At 41.6% G+C, this 12547-nt stretch overlaps 2 protein-coding genes across 6 annotated transcripts in view; one reads left to right on the top strand and one right to left on the bottom strand.

The window, feature by feature from the left end:
• The window catches only part of SCRN1 (secernin 1), a 37985-nt gene extending 34731 nt beyond the window's left edge, over window positions 1–3254 (top strand). For all 3 annotated transcript variants that reach the window (XM_051610391.1, XM_051610390.1, XM_051610392.1), the window contains 3 exons: window positions 529–709; window positions 2516–2675; window positions 2949–3254. In XM_051610391.1, coding sequence (XP_051466351.1) covers window positions 529–709; window positions 2516–2674 — 340 coding nt within the window. In that variant the 3' untranslated portion in view covers window position 2675; window positions 2949–3254. The remainder of the gene's footprint in view (window positions 1–528; window positions 710–2515; window positions 2676–2948) is intronic.
• A 2375-nt stretch (window positions 3255–5629) lies between these two features.
• The window catches only part of WIPF3 (WAS/WASL interacting protein family member 3), a 35488-nt gene continuing 28570 nt past the window's right edge, over window positions 5630–12547 (bottom strand). For all 3 annotated transcript variants that reach the window (XM_051610388.1, XM_051610389.1, XM_051610387.1), the window contains 4 exons: window positions 11620–12369; window positions 9926–10072; window positions 9170–9271; window positions 5630–8296 (listed from right to left, as the gene is read on the bottom strand). In XM_051610388.1, the coding sequence (XP_051466348.1) occupies window positions 8256–8296; window positions 9170–9271; window positions 9926–10072; window positions 11620–12369 (1040 nt within the window). In that variant the 3' untranslated portion in view covers window positions 5630–8255. The remainder of the gene's footprint in view (window positions 8297–9169; window positions 9272–9925; window positions 10073–11619; window positions 12370–12547) is intronic.

Genomic DNA, 12547 nt, shown 5'->3' with positions numbered 1-12547 from the left:
TCTCAACATAAATTTCTAAAGTGCTGCTGGTTATCTGCTGAATCCTGAGCAAGGTATGTAACTTTCCCTGCTCCAGGGAAAGTATGTGTTTGTGATTTTGATGAAAATGACATCTAGGAGGAGGAGGAGAGATGGCAGTGTGAACAGAGGAGAAAAACTGAACACTATTATGTTATGCTGAATGCTGGGTTTTGTTAAAAACTTGGAGAGGAAAATACAATGCTACTTATCTAAAGAAGTGGCAGAACTGGCTGAAGGACACCAAAGAAGCCCATAGGTAAAAAGGACTAATGAAGTTTTACAGTAATTGGAAAACACAATTCTTGTAAAGCACATGGATTTATTTTGCTTGTGACGGGTACCAACTCTAACCTAGTTCATGCCTAGTGTAGATGAGTTACCTGTGCTGTTCTGTATCTGTTGTTTTAAAATAGTCTTTAAAATAGTGTTTTAAAATAGTGTTTAAATAGTGGTGAGCACTTCAGTAAAATACATAACATCTCTCTTATTACTTCTCATTTCTTCCAGGTCCATATTTAAACCCTTTATTTTTGTTGATGATGTAAAATTAGTACCAAAAGTACAGTCTCCTTCTTTTGGCAATGATGATCCTGCTAAAAAGATACCTCGATTCCAGGAGAAACCTGATCGCAGGCATGAATTGTACAAGGCACATGAATGGGCCCGATCTCTCCTGGAGAATGATCAGGTAAGAGCTGTGGGACCTGGAATTCCAGAAGTAAATGTAGGTTCCTAGTTCCATAATTTACTCAAACGTCACTCACTGGAAAACATTCTCTGAATATTCTTAGAATCTTTGCAAATTTAGCTTGAATAATTATGCCTTCTGAAGGACAAACTATTCTGCATAGTTGTTTTTTGTTATCCTGACTGTTGCTCAGCTCCCTTTACAAAGTGAAGAGTCAAACTGACAAGCTGATTAGCTTATTTAATCCCCATTGTATATATAGTTTTTAATTATTGAACACTGGATGCTAGTGCAACAGGACATCAGAATTACATGGTTGGATGATGGCAGGAATGTACCAATGTAAATTATATGCTGAATTAAGAACTACATAGTTTGAGGGTTTTTTCCTTGAAGGAATAATTTGTACATGACAGTTAAATGCATTTCTGTTAATTTGTAAGAATTAACTGAAAATGCCATGCCAGAATGAAGAACACTTTCCAGTGCTATGGAGGTACCTGAGGGCTGAAAACCTTCCAGTGTAAATACCTAAAGTGTTGAAGATCTCTTATGGGAATAAAGGCTTTTCCAACTGATTGAGATACAACTTTTGCTGTCATAGTGCAAGTAGTTCAATAATTGGCTGTAAGGAAGTAAAATAGAGGAAGAGATCATCAGGGCATGCCCATCATGCTGGTATCGGTATTTCAAGCAGTTTGTGAAAGACCCACAGTCATGTTGAACTTCCACAGAGGACTTTTCTGCAGTTTTCCTCTGTGCATATTTGGGTAGGTCAGAGTCTTGCTAAGATCATAACAGCATTCAAACTTAACCATTAGTGAATAAGGAAACCATAGTAACCGTTGCTGAGTACGTATTTAAACACAAGTTTTGGCTAGATGCCATTTTTAATCCCTTGGAATGGTTTAATTTATAACCTATGACCTCTGTGGTAACATGGACTTGATGTGCAGCTGGTTCCCACAGCATTATGCGAGATGCTGATTTAGGGAAGACCTAGAGGAGGTACATTAGCATCTTGTGAACTCTTCCCTATTTAAAGTCCCATGGTGTGACACCAAAGGTTGTGGCAGAAAAGGAAATGTACCTTTTTAGTCAGGCTTCGTGCTATAGGAACTGCCCACCTGAGACCCTGAACGTTAGCTTAGGTGTTCTGCTCTTTCTGGGTTTTATACCAGCATTTGTGCAGAAAGCTCAGAACCCTCACTCATTCTAAATGCCTTTTTCCCTGGAATTAAACTGTGAAAGCTGCAAGCAATTAAAAAAAAAAAAAAGGCATTTCTTCATTTAAAAAAAAAAAAAAAAAAAAAAAAAAAAGACTTTAAATAACATCTGGACAAAACCAAATGAGTGAATTACCTGCCCAGAATCATGAAGAGAAGGCAGAATGACACATAAAGTTTTCCATGGGATCTGGAGTCTCAGTGCTGTTACCTTACACATAATTTCAGATCTAATAATCATCTTGCAGGTGATGATCTGAGAGATACATATGTTTAGAAAGTTGCTTTACCTCTTTATCATGTGTACAACCTCATACCATTTTCTTCTATCCATCTATCACTCCATCTTCCCTCTCTGCTTTAAACTTAGCAGCTCCTTCTTGGTTGTTTTTCTTCATGCATAAAGTGTCCAACATTGTTCCTTTTAGCATTTGACCATCCAAAATACTATTAGCAGAAATAGTTTGTACTTCAAAGGGCTTTCTCATTTTTAAAAATACTCCATAACAGAAGAGAACACTAAAATGCTTTAACAAGCCTGTTTGCTGGTTAATTGAGTTTGGTTGTTTCATACCTTTAGGATAAAGGCCAGAAACTGATGAGGATTATGTTAGACCTTGAAAAACAAGGTTTAGAAGCAATGGAAGATCTCCTTAGTCGTACAGAGGTTCTGGATCCTGCTGAAGTAGTGGATCTTTTCTATGACTGTGTTGACACAGAACTAAAGTTCTTCAAATAAAGTAAGCAAACACTTAAATTCTGTAGATACTGAGATTTTGGTACGAGGTATCAGTGAATGTGAAATGTCAGATCCACTTCTGATCCTGTTCTTTCTCTTTTACACTAAGCTAATGTTATCCAGAATTGGGTCCAAAGCCACCTTCCTACTTCAGTGCATCTGCTTGGATTGTCTCCAAAATCCCTTTTCCCTATGCTACATTGCAGGGCATTTATTTTTTTTTTATTTCATTCTTGTTTGGAATGGATTTTAAATTAATTTTGTCTCATTTCAGCTACGGTGGCTATTGTTAGCCTTTTCACTGGAAGACTACAAAGTTCTTCAAGCCTTGAAAGAAAGTCTTCACGCTTGTGAATTTGCAGGAAAAACATTTCTAGAGGAAAAAATGTTACTTGCTAGCTGTACCCAGTTAACAAACTGCTTTCCTGTGTCCAATCTTGTGGTGTTCCTGTTTGTGTATGTATATAGTGAAAGGAGAAAGTCACTGACGGGTCCAATTACTGTGTGCATGCTGGCTAATTTAGTACAGAATGTTTAAATATGTATGTTGGGCATCCAATTAAAGCAAAGATTAACTTCATCAGGCTAACTGCCATATTGTCATTGAACACAATCTGGTTTTTGCTCCATTGCTGAGGACTAGGCTTGCAGGAAAACTGACTTCCATTTTTCTCCTCTTGCTAATTCAAAGAATGGTAGAGTGGAAATTCCAGTTTTGAGGGGGTAGAAAGGTAAGTCCTGGTGCTTGTCTTTGCTGTACTGGCCTCAGATGGGCATATCTGGTTACAGTAACTCAGCATCTGACATTATGTCTGTACAAATTATCAGAATTGGGTTGCCCGTGCTCAGTTTTGCCTTCACCTGCACCCAACTTAGGGAACCTTGTGTTTGAGGTGCACCTGGCTGCCACTCTCGTACTGAGTACTAAAACACAGAGCCAGCCTGGATGCCTAAGACATCTCTACATAACCTATTAGCTGTGATTCTGTGATAAGATGCAATATAATATGGTGTCATATTTGTATACAAGCCATAAATTTGGATATTTTTTTTAGGGAACAGAGAGGCTGGATATTGACCAACACCCAACTATTCTTCATCTTTTTGCCTTTGTATTGCTGAACAGTTCCTAGTAATCTCTGTGGTCAGCATACATGGCTGATGTAACAGGGAGTTACTGGTGGGTGTGACAATCCACTGGTAAGACATGGAAATGCCATTTTATGCTTCCTTATATCACATGCTGTTCTGCAGTGTGCTTCCCTTCCCTGACAGTCTCACAGACACACCTGCTTTTCATGTATTTGCTTCTAGTAGAAGTGAGATAGGGGAAACACTTTAAGAATTAAACCAGTAACCACTGCTTCCTGTGTCAAGTAAAGATGGTTGGGGTTTTTTGAACAGAAGGTTCAGACAAGAGGTTCATGTCTTCAGTATGTGGAAGTTAGCATATGGAGTGAAAATCCTTACTGTTCAGGCAAGGGGAGATGGTGAAGAACCACAGACTTTTGTATTGGCAGAATAAAAGCTTCTTAGAAGGCAGCAACATCTCAACCTGAAACTGTAGGAGTTGTGCATTAGGAAAATAGTAATCGTCATACTGGCAAACTGTATTCTCACATTTTCTTTTAATGCAATTGTTCCATTCAGACTCAGTACTTTGATATTGCCTTATATGACAACTGACAATTGGACAAGAAAACATTGAGCCTTTTCACTTACAGAAAACAAGCATGAAGGTATCTTCTCTTATGGCCCGCCTAATAATCTTACCATTCCTAATACACTCCTCCCACGTTCTCTGTTACAGGAACAGTCTCTGTGCCTAGATATTCTGAAAATGGAGACAAGGGAAGGAGAAAAACCCTAGAGCTTAGCTTCTCTCTACCTAGCCAGAATAGGGACTACAAGGAGCACACTTCATTTCAAAGGGTATCATGCCAGATGAAGCCAGATGGAAGAGCAGTGTGCTTTTGCCAGCTGCCCACAACTGAAGGAAATGGATTTCCCATAAAATCCACTTTTGGAATGAAAGAGTAATTTGAATGAAATGCTCCTAATTGGAGTACACTTAACACATACCATATTGAACTTCCAGAGCTGCTTATATAAGTTGTTGCTTGCTGAGCACTTTGCATCCTGATAGAAGTAGCTGGATGTTTGTGAACAAGGGGAGAACAGGGATAAAATGATTGCCCCATCCAGAGGGCCAAAATTAGGATATACCACTTCATACAGCTCTTTTGCACAATTCAGATCTTTAATCTTTGAGAGTTAGAAGGGAGGCAGGATGAAAGAAAGAGTGTGTTCCTGCTAAAAACAATGTATGTCATTTACCTATTTCGTAAAACAGAAGAAACCAACATTTGCAATTATCTTCTTTTTGGAACTGCTTATATGACAGAACTAATAAATTGTTTTGACCACAGTGATTCAGGTAGTAATTTTCTTATAGTATATTGCTTTTGGCTCAGCTGTGTAGTGCATTTGGAAAAAATAACACTGCTACAGCAACATGCTTGAGTGCAGTCACTAGTTCTACAAGTCTAGGAAACCAGAACACCCCTGTGGTCTTAAAACTTCCAGTGCTCTTGACTGGAGCTGTGGCTCAGTGGCAGGACATAGTGGGACTATTGAGACCAAATGCCACTGGGTGACAGCTCCTGTGATTCCCTGTATCTCCAGGTAACAGCAAATTTAGAAGCTTCAGTGGATCTTGAATGACCATCCAGTTTATATGGAAATAACATTTCACCACCACTTGCAAATATGCACAAGCTTTCTAGTTTAATCCCTGAAAGATGTTTCCTTCTGAAACATCCCTAGTCATAATGAAAACAGGAGTAAAATTTTTTTCTCCTTTCAAAATCTTCTGGCAGGTAATCTAGTGTTAAGTAGTTTTAAAATCCTTATCAAGGTACTTATTACAGAGCAGTTCACAAGTTTCAGAACAAATGAGAATCAACAGTAAAGTCACCTTTAATAGTACTGTAACAAAATGTTCTTCAAAGCAGTTTTAAACGTTTCCAGTTCTTTGAGAAGCAACATATATGCTGACCCTTGCTTATTACTATATTCATGCATATTTATCAAGTAACTGTAACAATGACAGTGACAGTAAGTACTGGACAAAGCATCACTATTTTTTTTTCTTTTTGCAAGATGTACAGCAAAGTATCAGAATAGGCTAGCAAAAGACTAATGATGCTTTCTTAGAGTCCTACAGGTGAAGAGCTTCTTACCCTTACACCACCTCCACACCATGACCATGCACATGTGTGGGAGCAGGAGTTACAGACTAAGCTTGAAAAGGGTAGATTTAGGTTAGACATCAGGAAGAAATTCTTCACCAGGATGGTAGTAAGGTGCTGGAATACATTGCCTAGGGAGGTTGTGGAAGCCCACTCCCTGGAGGTGAGTTAAGGCCCAGGTTGGATGAGTCCTTATATAGCCTGGTTTACTGTGAGGTGTCCCTGCTCATAGCAGGGAGGTTGGAACCTGATCTTTAAGGTCCCTTCCAACCTTAACCATTCTATGATAAGCTGTTGCAAGAACTAAAAGAAAAGCAGGTATGTAAAGATGCTGTTACTTGTCTTTTCCAAATAGTTTAGTTCAAGGGCATGGCCATGGACAAGGATCTTCACCTGTGATCTATAATGTCATTGCAGCTGAGGGGAATTTATAGCAATTATATAAATTAATGCTGTAACCATAAATAGCCTGGCTGTTAGCATCAGTCTTACCCTGGTACAGCAGTGCCCTTCTGCAAGCTAGTCAATCATAGTCATTTAGGTTGGAAGAGACCTGTAAGATCATCAAGTCTAACCATAAATCTAACATTGCCAAAACCCCCCCGGACACAGTATTCAAGGTGCAGCTTCACCAGTGCCAAGTACAGGGGAATGATAAGTTCTCTATTCCTGGTGGCCACACTATTTCTGATACAAGCCAGGATGCTATTGGCATTCAGGGCCACCTGGGCATACTGCTGGCTCATATTCAGCTGGCTGTTGATCAACACCCCCAGGTCCTTTTCTGCTGGGCAGCTTTCCAGCCACTCTTTCCCAAGCCTGTAGCACTGCATGAGGTGGTTGTACCCAAGTGCAGGAACCCAGGAAAGCTGTAAGAAGAGAATCAAAGAGTGGCTGAGGTTGGAAGGCATGCCTGGAGGTAATCTGATCCAACCCCCTTGCTCAAGTAGGGACATCTACAGCCAGTTGCCCATGACCATGTCCAGATGGCTTTTTAGTATCTCTAAAGAGTAGGACTCCCCAGTGTCCCTGGGCAACGTGTGCCAGAGCTCTGTCACTCCCACAGTTCAAGTGCTTCCTGATGTTCAGAGCCTCCTGTTTTTTCCTGTTTTTAAGTTTCTATTTTTTGTGGTCTAGTCTCTGGCTACCACTGAGAGGAGCTTGGCTCTATCTTTATACCCTCCTTTTGGATATTGATACATAGTGATGAGATCCCCTCTGAGCCATCTCTTTTCTAGGCTGAATGGTCCCAGCTCTCTCAGCCTTTCAGAGGATCACAGCCCTCAACCTGCTGGCAACACTTCTATAGGCGCAGTAAAATGTACAAGAATAAGGGGAATTCTTTCTGGAAATAGGCATCTTATGACAAGATCTGAACATCTATCATCCAAAGACCTTACCCCAGGCTACATATTAAAAGCAGAAGCTCAAGTTTTGTCTGATGCTAAGTTTTTACTTTTTTCAACCAACTCACTGCTCCTGTGAGTGAACAACACTAGCACTAGTTGCCTGTTGGACCCATTATCGAAAGGCCTCCTAATAGCTGAGTAGAGGTAATTTGTCACACAAATGGTAAATAGCCACTCTGCCAGCAGGAAAAGACAAGACACGTGCCCTTACATGGGCACTTACTTCACGGCATGTGTATTCACATGCATTTTTTTTTTTTCTTACAGTAGAAAAACTTCCTTTTCTTCCTATCCTGTTGTCTTTGTCAAGTCCATGACCAGCCTACCCAGCTGGGCTTCTTCAGACACTATCCTATAAGGATCTATAATCAATAGATGGGCTCAACAGCAGCCACTGCTCCTTGTCACCTCTTTCCTCTTCATCCTTGATGAGAAAAGGATTATGGGCCTGTTTGTTCATGAAAGTCACATTCTGCTGCAATCTGATGATAGGCAGAGTAGAAGTGAAGAAACACAGAAAGAGATTAAAGGTAGCGCAATACTTTCTGATAGTGAATTAAAAACTGTCTGAATAATAACTGGAGAATTTCCAAAATACTTAAAAATTATAACGGAAGGGCAAAAACCAAATACAGGCATGTAATGCAAAAAGTGTTCTGAGGTAACGTCTGTCAGCATGATAAAAATGAGAATTGCTTCAACGCTACAAAGGATTTAAATTTTATGCTACTTTGCTTAAAAAATACCCACCTATATACAATAATTTAAAAGCCTATAGTAACATTCCTGTATAGAAATGTTAACTTTGCAGCACTTGCAATTCACATATAATCTCTATCACTGTATTGGGGATCCTTTCTGTTTTATATATTATCTTGATGATGTTCTTCTTTAACATTAATCCAGAGAGCATCAGAAGACTCATCTCACGTGTGTTCTTAGTGGAGGATTTTTAGAGGGATCTGTAAAATAGATAGGACACGTTTAATCAGAAGAGATATATATGGGTTTTGATGTGTATATTTTGGATGCAGCCAGGGTGCTTATCTCCTACCTTAAACTGAGATATATATTAGTTCATGCTCTGTAGCCCTTCACTAACAAGTGTTTGATCAGATCACACAGCAGACAATTTAGACTGAGTTTGCTATGGAAAAAGTAATGCAGAGTACCTTGGCATGGAAATAAAAAAAACCTTAAAGAAAATATGGAAAGAAATGGTTGATCTAATAATACAGAAAAGACTTGAGTTTTATAAAAGGATATGGGCATGAGATCTTTCAGCAGCTTCAACCACCAGTGTTCAAAGCTGGATAGGTGAATTTCTGCTTCTACAAGAGTGTCCTCTAAGTTAAGGGGGGAGCAATGTTCATTCATTATTTTCCTGACAAGGTTCAGGTATTAAGTCTCTTCATTATCCAGGTGTGTTAAACACCATGCATAGGATTTAAATAAAACACATGATGGAAGACAAGGATCCAGTCGCCTTTCTTTTGTGATATCACAATTTCATGAACAAAAAAACCCAACTGAGTAGCTGCATAAATAACTGTTTTTAACATCAAGGGCTCTGCACATTCAACAATATAAAGAACACAGACTGCATGTCAAGCCACATAATTTATTTTTGTTTTTAGCTACTAAGACTTCAATTAATTACATGCTTTTAATTCTATCTGTGGTCCCTGTTACCACTGCAAAAAATCCCATTTCTCTCTGTGCCTATGCTAGCAGCCTGGTTCTTCACATGAATGCTGGATTCTGTTACTTATTTTCACTCCCTGTTTCCAACTCTATTGGATAATTACCAGACCTTCTCATGTTTATACACTTACCTCTAGCTATCTTGCTGGGATATATTTTCTGAAATGGCTTGAATTCATCAGGTGGGGGGAAGTCTTCCACAGAATGGAAAGTAAATTTAGATTCAAAGTCATCTGGGAAGTTTCAGGGAAATAAACATTAGTCACTAAAAGAGAGAGACTTAAAAAAATATATTAAAAATTTAAAAATTGCAACAAGTAATTTCAATTAAAAATGCTGATTTATTTTCCCCTGGAATTGACAGTGGCTCATTCCATATAAACAATCTTGATGAGTGCTTCTGTGAGCCATCCAAGTTTTCTGGCCTAACTGCAAACACTGCCTGCTGCTAACTCAAGTTGAGCTTCTGGCTGCTGTTCAGTTTCCTGCACTGATGTTACTGTGGTAATAGAGGTATCCCTAGGTGGTTTTCAAGCCATTTAGCTATCAGCAAGAATGAATGGCCAATTCATCAGACCACAAAAATAATTCTTAGCAGTCTTTGTTCTATAGGATTGAAGCTATTAAATGTCCACGAACTGGTTGTAAGAATAGTAGTAGAGCCACTGCTTTTCTTGTCTAATGAATGATTCAAAACCTTTGTGAAAAAGCCTTAATTTTCTCTTGTTGTATAAGGTTGTACAAAAATGTTTCTAATGGGTCTAGTTATACCACCCTGTTACTGCCGTGAGAAAGTCTCATGTGAGTTTTTGAGGTCTGAGACACACACAGGCTTTTGTACTAAAATTATTAACTAAGGCTAAGAGTTCTAATTTAGATGATATTACCAATGATGTGCATATTTCCATTTTTAAGTGGTGGGTAGGGGTCATGAGCTGTAGCCCAGGTTGAGACTCCAGACTTGCTTGTAAGTTCAGTTGTTGGTGATCTTGCTGGTGGCTGTGGAGGTGTGACTAGCTTCCCAGCACCGGTTCCTTCAAAAAAGAAGCAGCAGACCAGTACATAAACATCATGACTTAACCCAACAGTAAGTTTTGTGCAAAAGTAGAGGGAATGTGGAAAGAACGCAGGCTTTGGGGTAAACCTACCCAGCTTCATACCTGCCGTTTGTCAACCTGACCATGGATTTATAGCATTAAGTATGAAATTGAAGTCGCTATTGGAGTTGGCTGGGGCTTGCTATTTCTATTTCTAGGCAAAGTCTGACATTCTGAAGTATGGTTTTTGTCCCAGTCTGGAGGGGAAGACTATCCTTCCATTTCCACAAGAAAAAGCAGTTTCTTCAAGAAAAAAAACCAAACACAACCAACCACACTAAATGGTATCTCTAAAAGAAGAGTTTTCTGACACTTTGGCAGCTACACAGTGGAGTTACTGTTATTTTCACGTTTCACTGAGTAGTTGCAAGAGCTGTCAAAGTTCACATCTTCTGGGCAAACCTACCACAGGAACTGTGCAAGGGGGAGGGAGCCCAAGGCCTCCAAGTTAGCAGCCTCTCAAAACTGCTTCTCCCCCTAGATTAAAGGAAAGGCTAATTTTATTGAAATCTTGACAGCTGAACCACCATGAGAAACAGGCATCTTGATAAAGTGACAGTTCATCAAACAGTTCTTGAGCAGTGTTAAGCACTGTCTCAAAGCTGATCTGCTGTACTTGGCCTTTCCCATGGCTGTCAAAGGGACCCAGTAATCTTTCTCTTGACAAGTACCCTGCTAATATACAGGGTACAGAACATTCTCTTCTGATGTTCCTTATTAAGTAGCTGTCTCCATTTCTCAAACCCACACAGATCTAGGCTAATTTTTTTATTGCCTTCATTGTATCAGAGAAGTCTGAGAAAAGTTCCTTCTATCGTCTGTTCAGAGAAGCACTATCTAATATCCTCACTTGCCAAGTAGTCAGAGAAGCCTTTGGCCCTACCACCTTGATCATCAGAGGCACTGGCTGCTCCTCTGCGTTGAAAAGCAAAGGGCTGCATCCTTATTTGCCTTTGCTTGTCCATAGCTGCAGCTACACCATCTTTGTTTTATTCTCTCCTGCAATGTTTCCCAGCCCTTGCCAGTATTGCTGCAGACTGCACAGGTACAGCAGGTGAGGGACGTCCTGGGTAGACTGGCCCTCAAGAACTTGCAGATCTGGCAGATGTGGTGGTGTACACACTACTACCCTACCTGAATCCAATCCTGATCTCAGCTACTGCACTGCTGGAGACACACCAACGCCAACACAAAAGCAAGAAGCCCAGCAGTCCTAAAATGTTTCTTTCACTGCTCAGCATGCTGCTTCCAAGGATCACAGATCAAACTATATGGTGTGCCTGCCCAGTGCTAAGAGCCTGACATCTCGTGTGCTCATTACACACCGTATGACCTACACGTATTCCTCCCAGACCATGGACTTCACACTCCTGCTACGTATGTCCTTCATCCCCACCCTTCCAAGCTCTCCAGCCACCTGAGAAATTTCATCTCTAGCCAAAGGGAGAAGAAAAGCCTCCCTTCTTCCAGCATGCTGCTCTCACCTGCACCTCGGCCGGGTCTCTTCTTCCTGGTCTCCACCACCGCTGTGGGCTGAGGGAGGCCAGGGGTGGGAGGAAGGGGCAGTGACTGAATACTGCTTGGCTTATGGAGCTGTGACAGCAAGAGGGGGGACTTGGGGGGCAGCGGAGGGGGCACATCAGCGCTGCTGAAGGCTGGGGAGGATGGAAGAGAGAGCCTGTTGGAGGTCAGGGGGTGTGCGTGTGGTGGAGGAGGAGGTGGGGGTGGTGGTGTGGGAGGTGGACAGTCTCTTCCTTCAGAGGGAGAGGCGGCAGCAGCAGGGAAATCGGTTGTCCTCCCGGGAAACCCGCCAGGGGGGACAGGGGGCAGGGGAGGAGGAGGAGGGGGAGGTGGTGGTGGGGGCAGGTGTGAAGCCCCTGCTTGAAACTTGGGGGGTTTGTCAGCCTGAGAAGGGGGGAGTGGAGGAGCAGCACCTGGGGACACCCCCTTGGGAGGGCGCTCGGCTGGCGGGGGGTGAGGGGGAGGAGGAGGGAAAGTGAGGGAAGGTTTGCTGGTAGCAGGAGGCGGTGGAGGGGGGGCAGGCAGGCTGGGCCGCCCAGGGCCAGGGCCAGTTCCGGATCGGGAGGTGCTGGGAGGCTCTGGTGGGACAGCTGCCTTTGAGCCTTCAGCTGGATGCGAGGGGTTACTGCTGGCCTTTGCAGCGCTGCTGTTCGGTGGGGCTGAGGGCTTAGGAGCTGCTGCTCGAACCCCAGGAAGCTGCCCAGGCCTCCCAGCTGAAAAACAGGAATCAGAAAGATCACATCAGGATTTCATTCCATCTCATCAGAAAACACAGTGCAAAAAGCAGACTCTTCATCTTCCCCTCCGCAGTGATTACCCCAAATATTTAATCCTACCACAACATCTCCTATCCAACAGGTGTAATGGGTTTGGAAGGAGATGTATTCCAGT

This window comes from Apus apus, chromosome 2 (assembly GCF_020740795.1).
Source record: "Apus apus isolate bApuApu2 chromosome 2, bApuApu2.pri.cur, whole genome shotgun sequence".
Classification (NCBI taxonomy): Eukaryota; Metazoa; Chordata; class Aves; order Apodiformes; family Apodidae; genus Apus; species Apus apus.
This window is presented reverse-complemented; position numbering and strand designations above follow the sequence as displayed.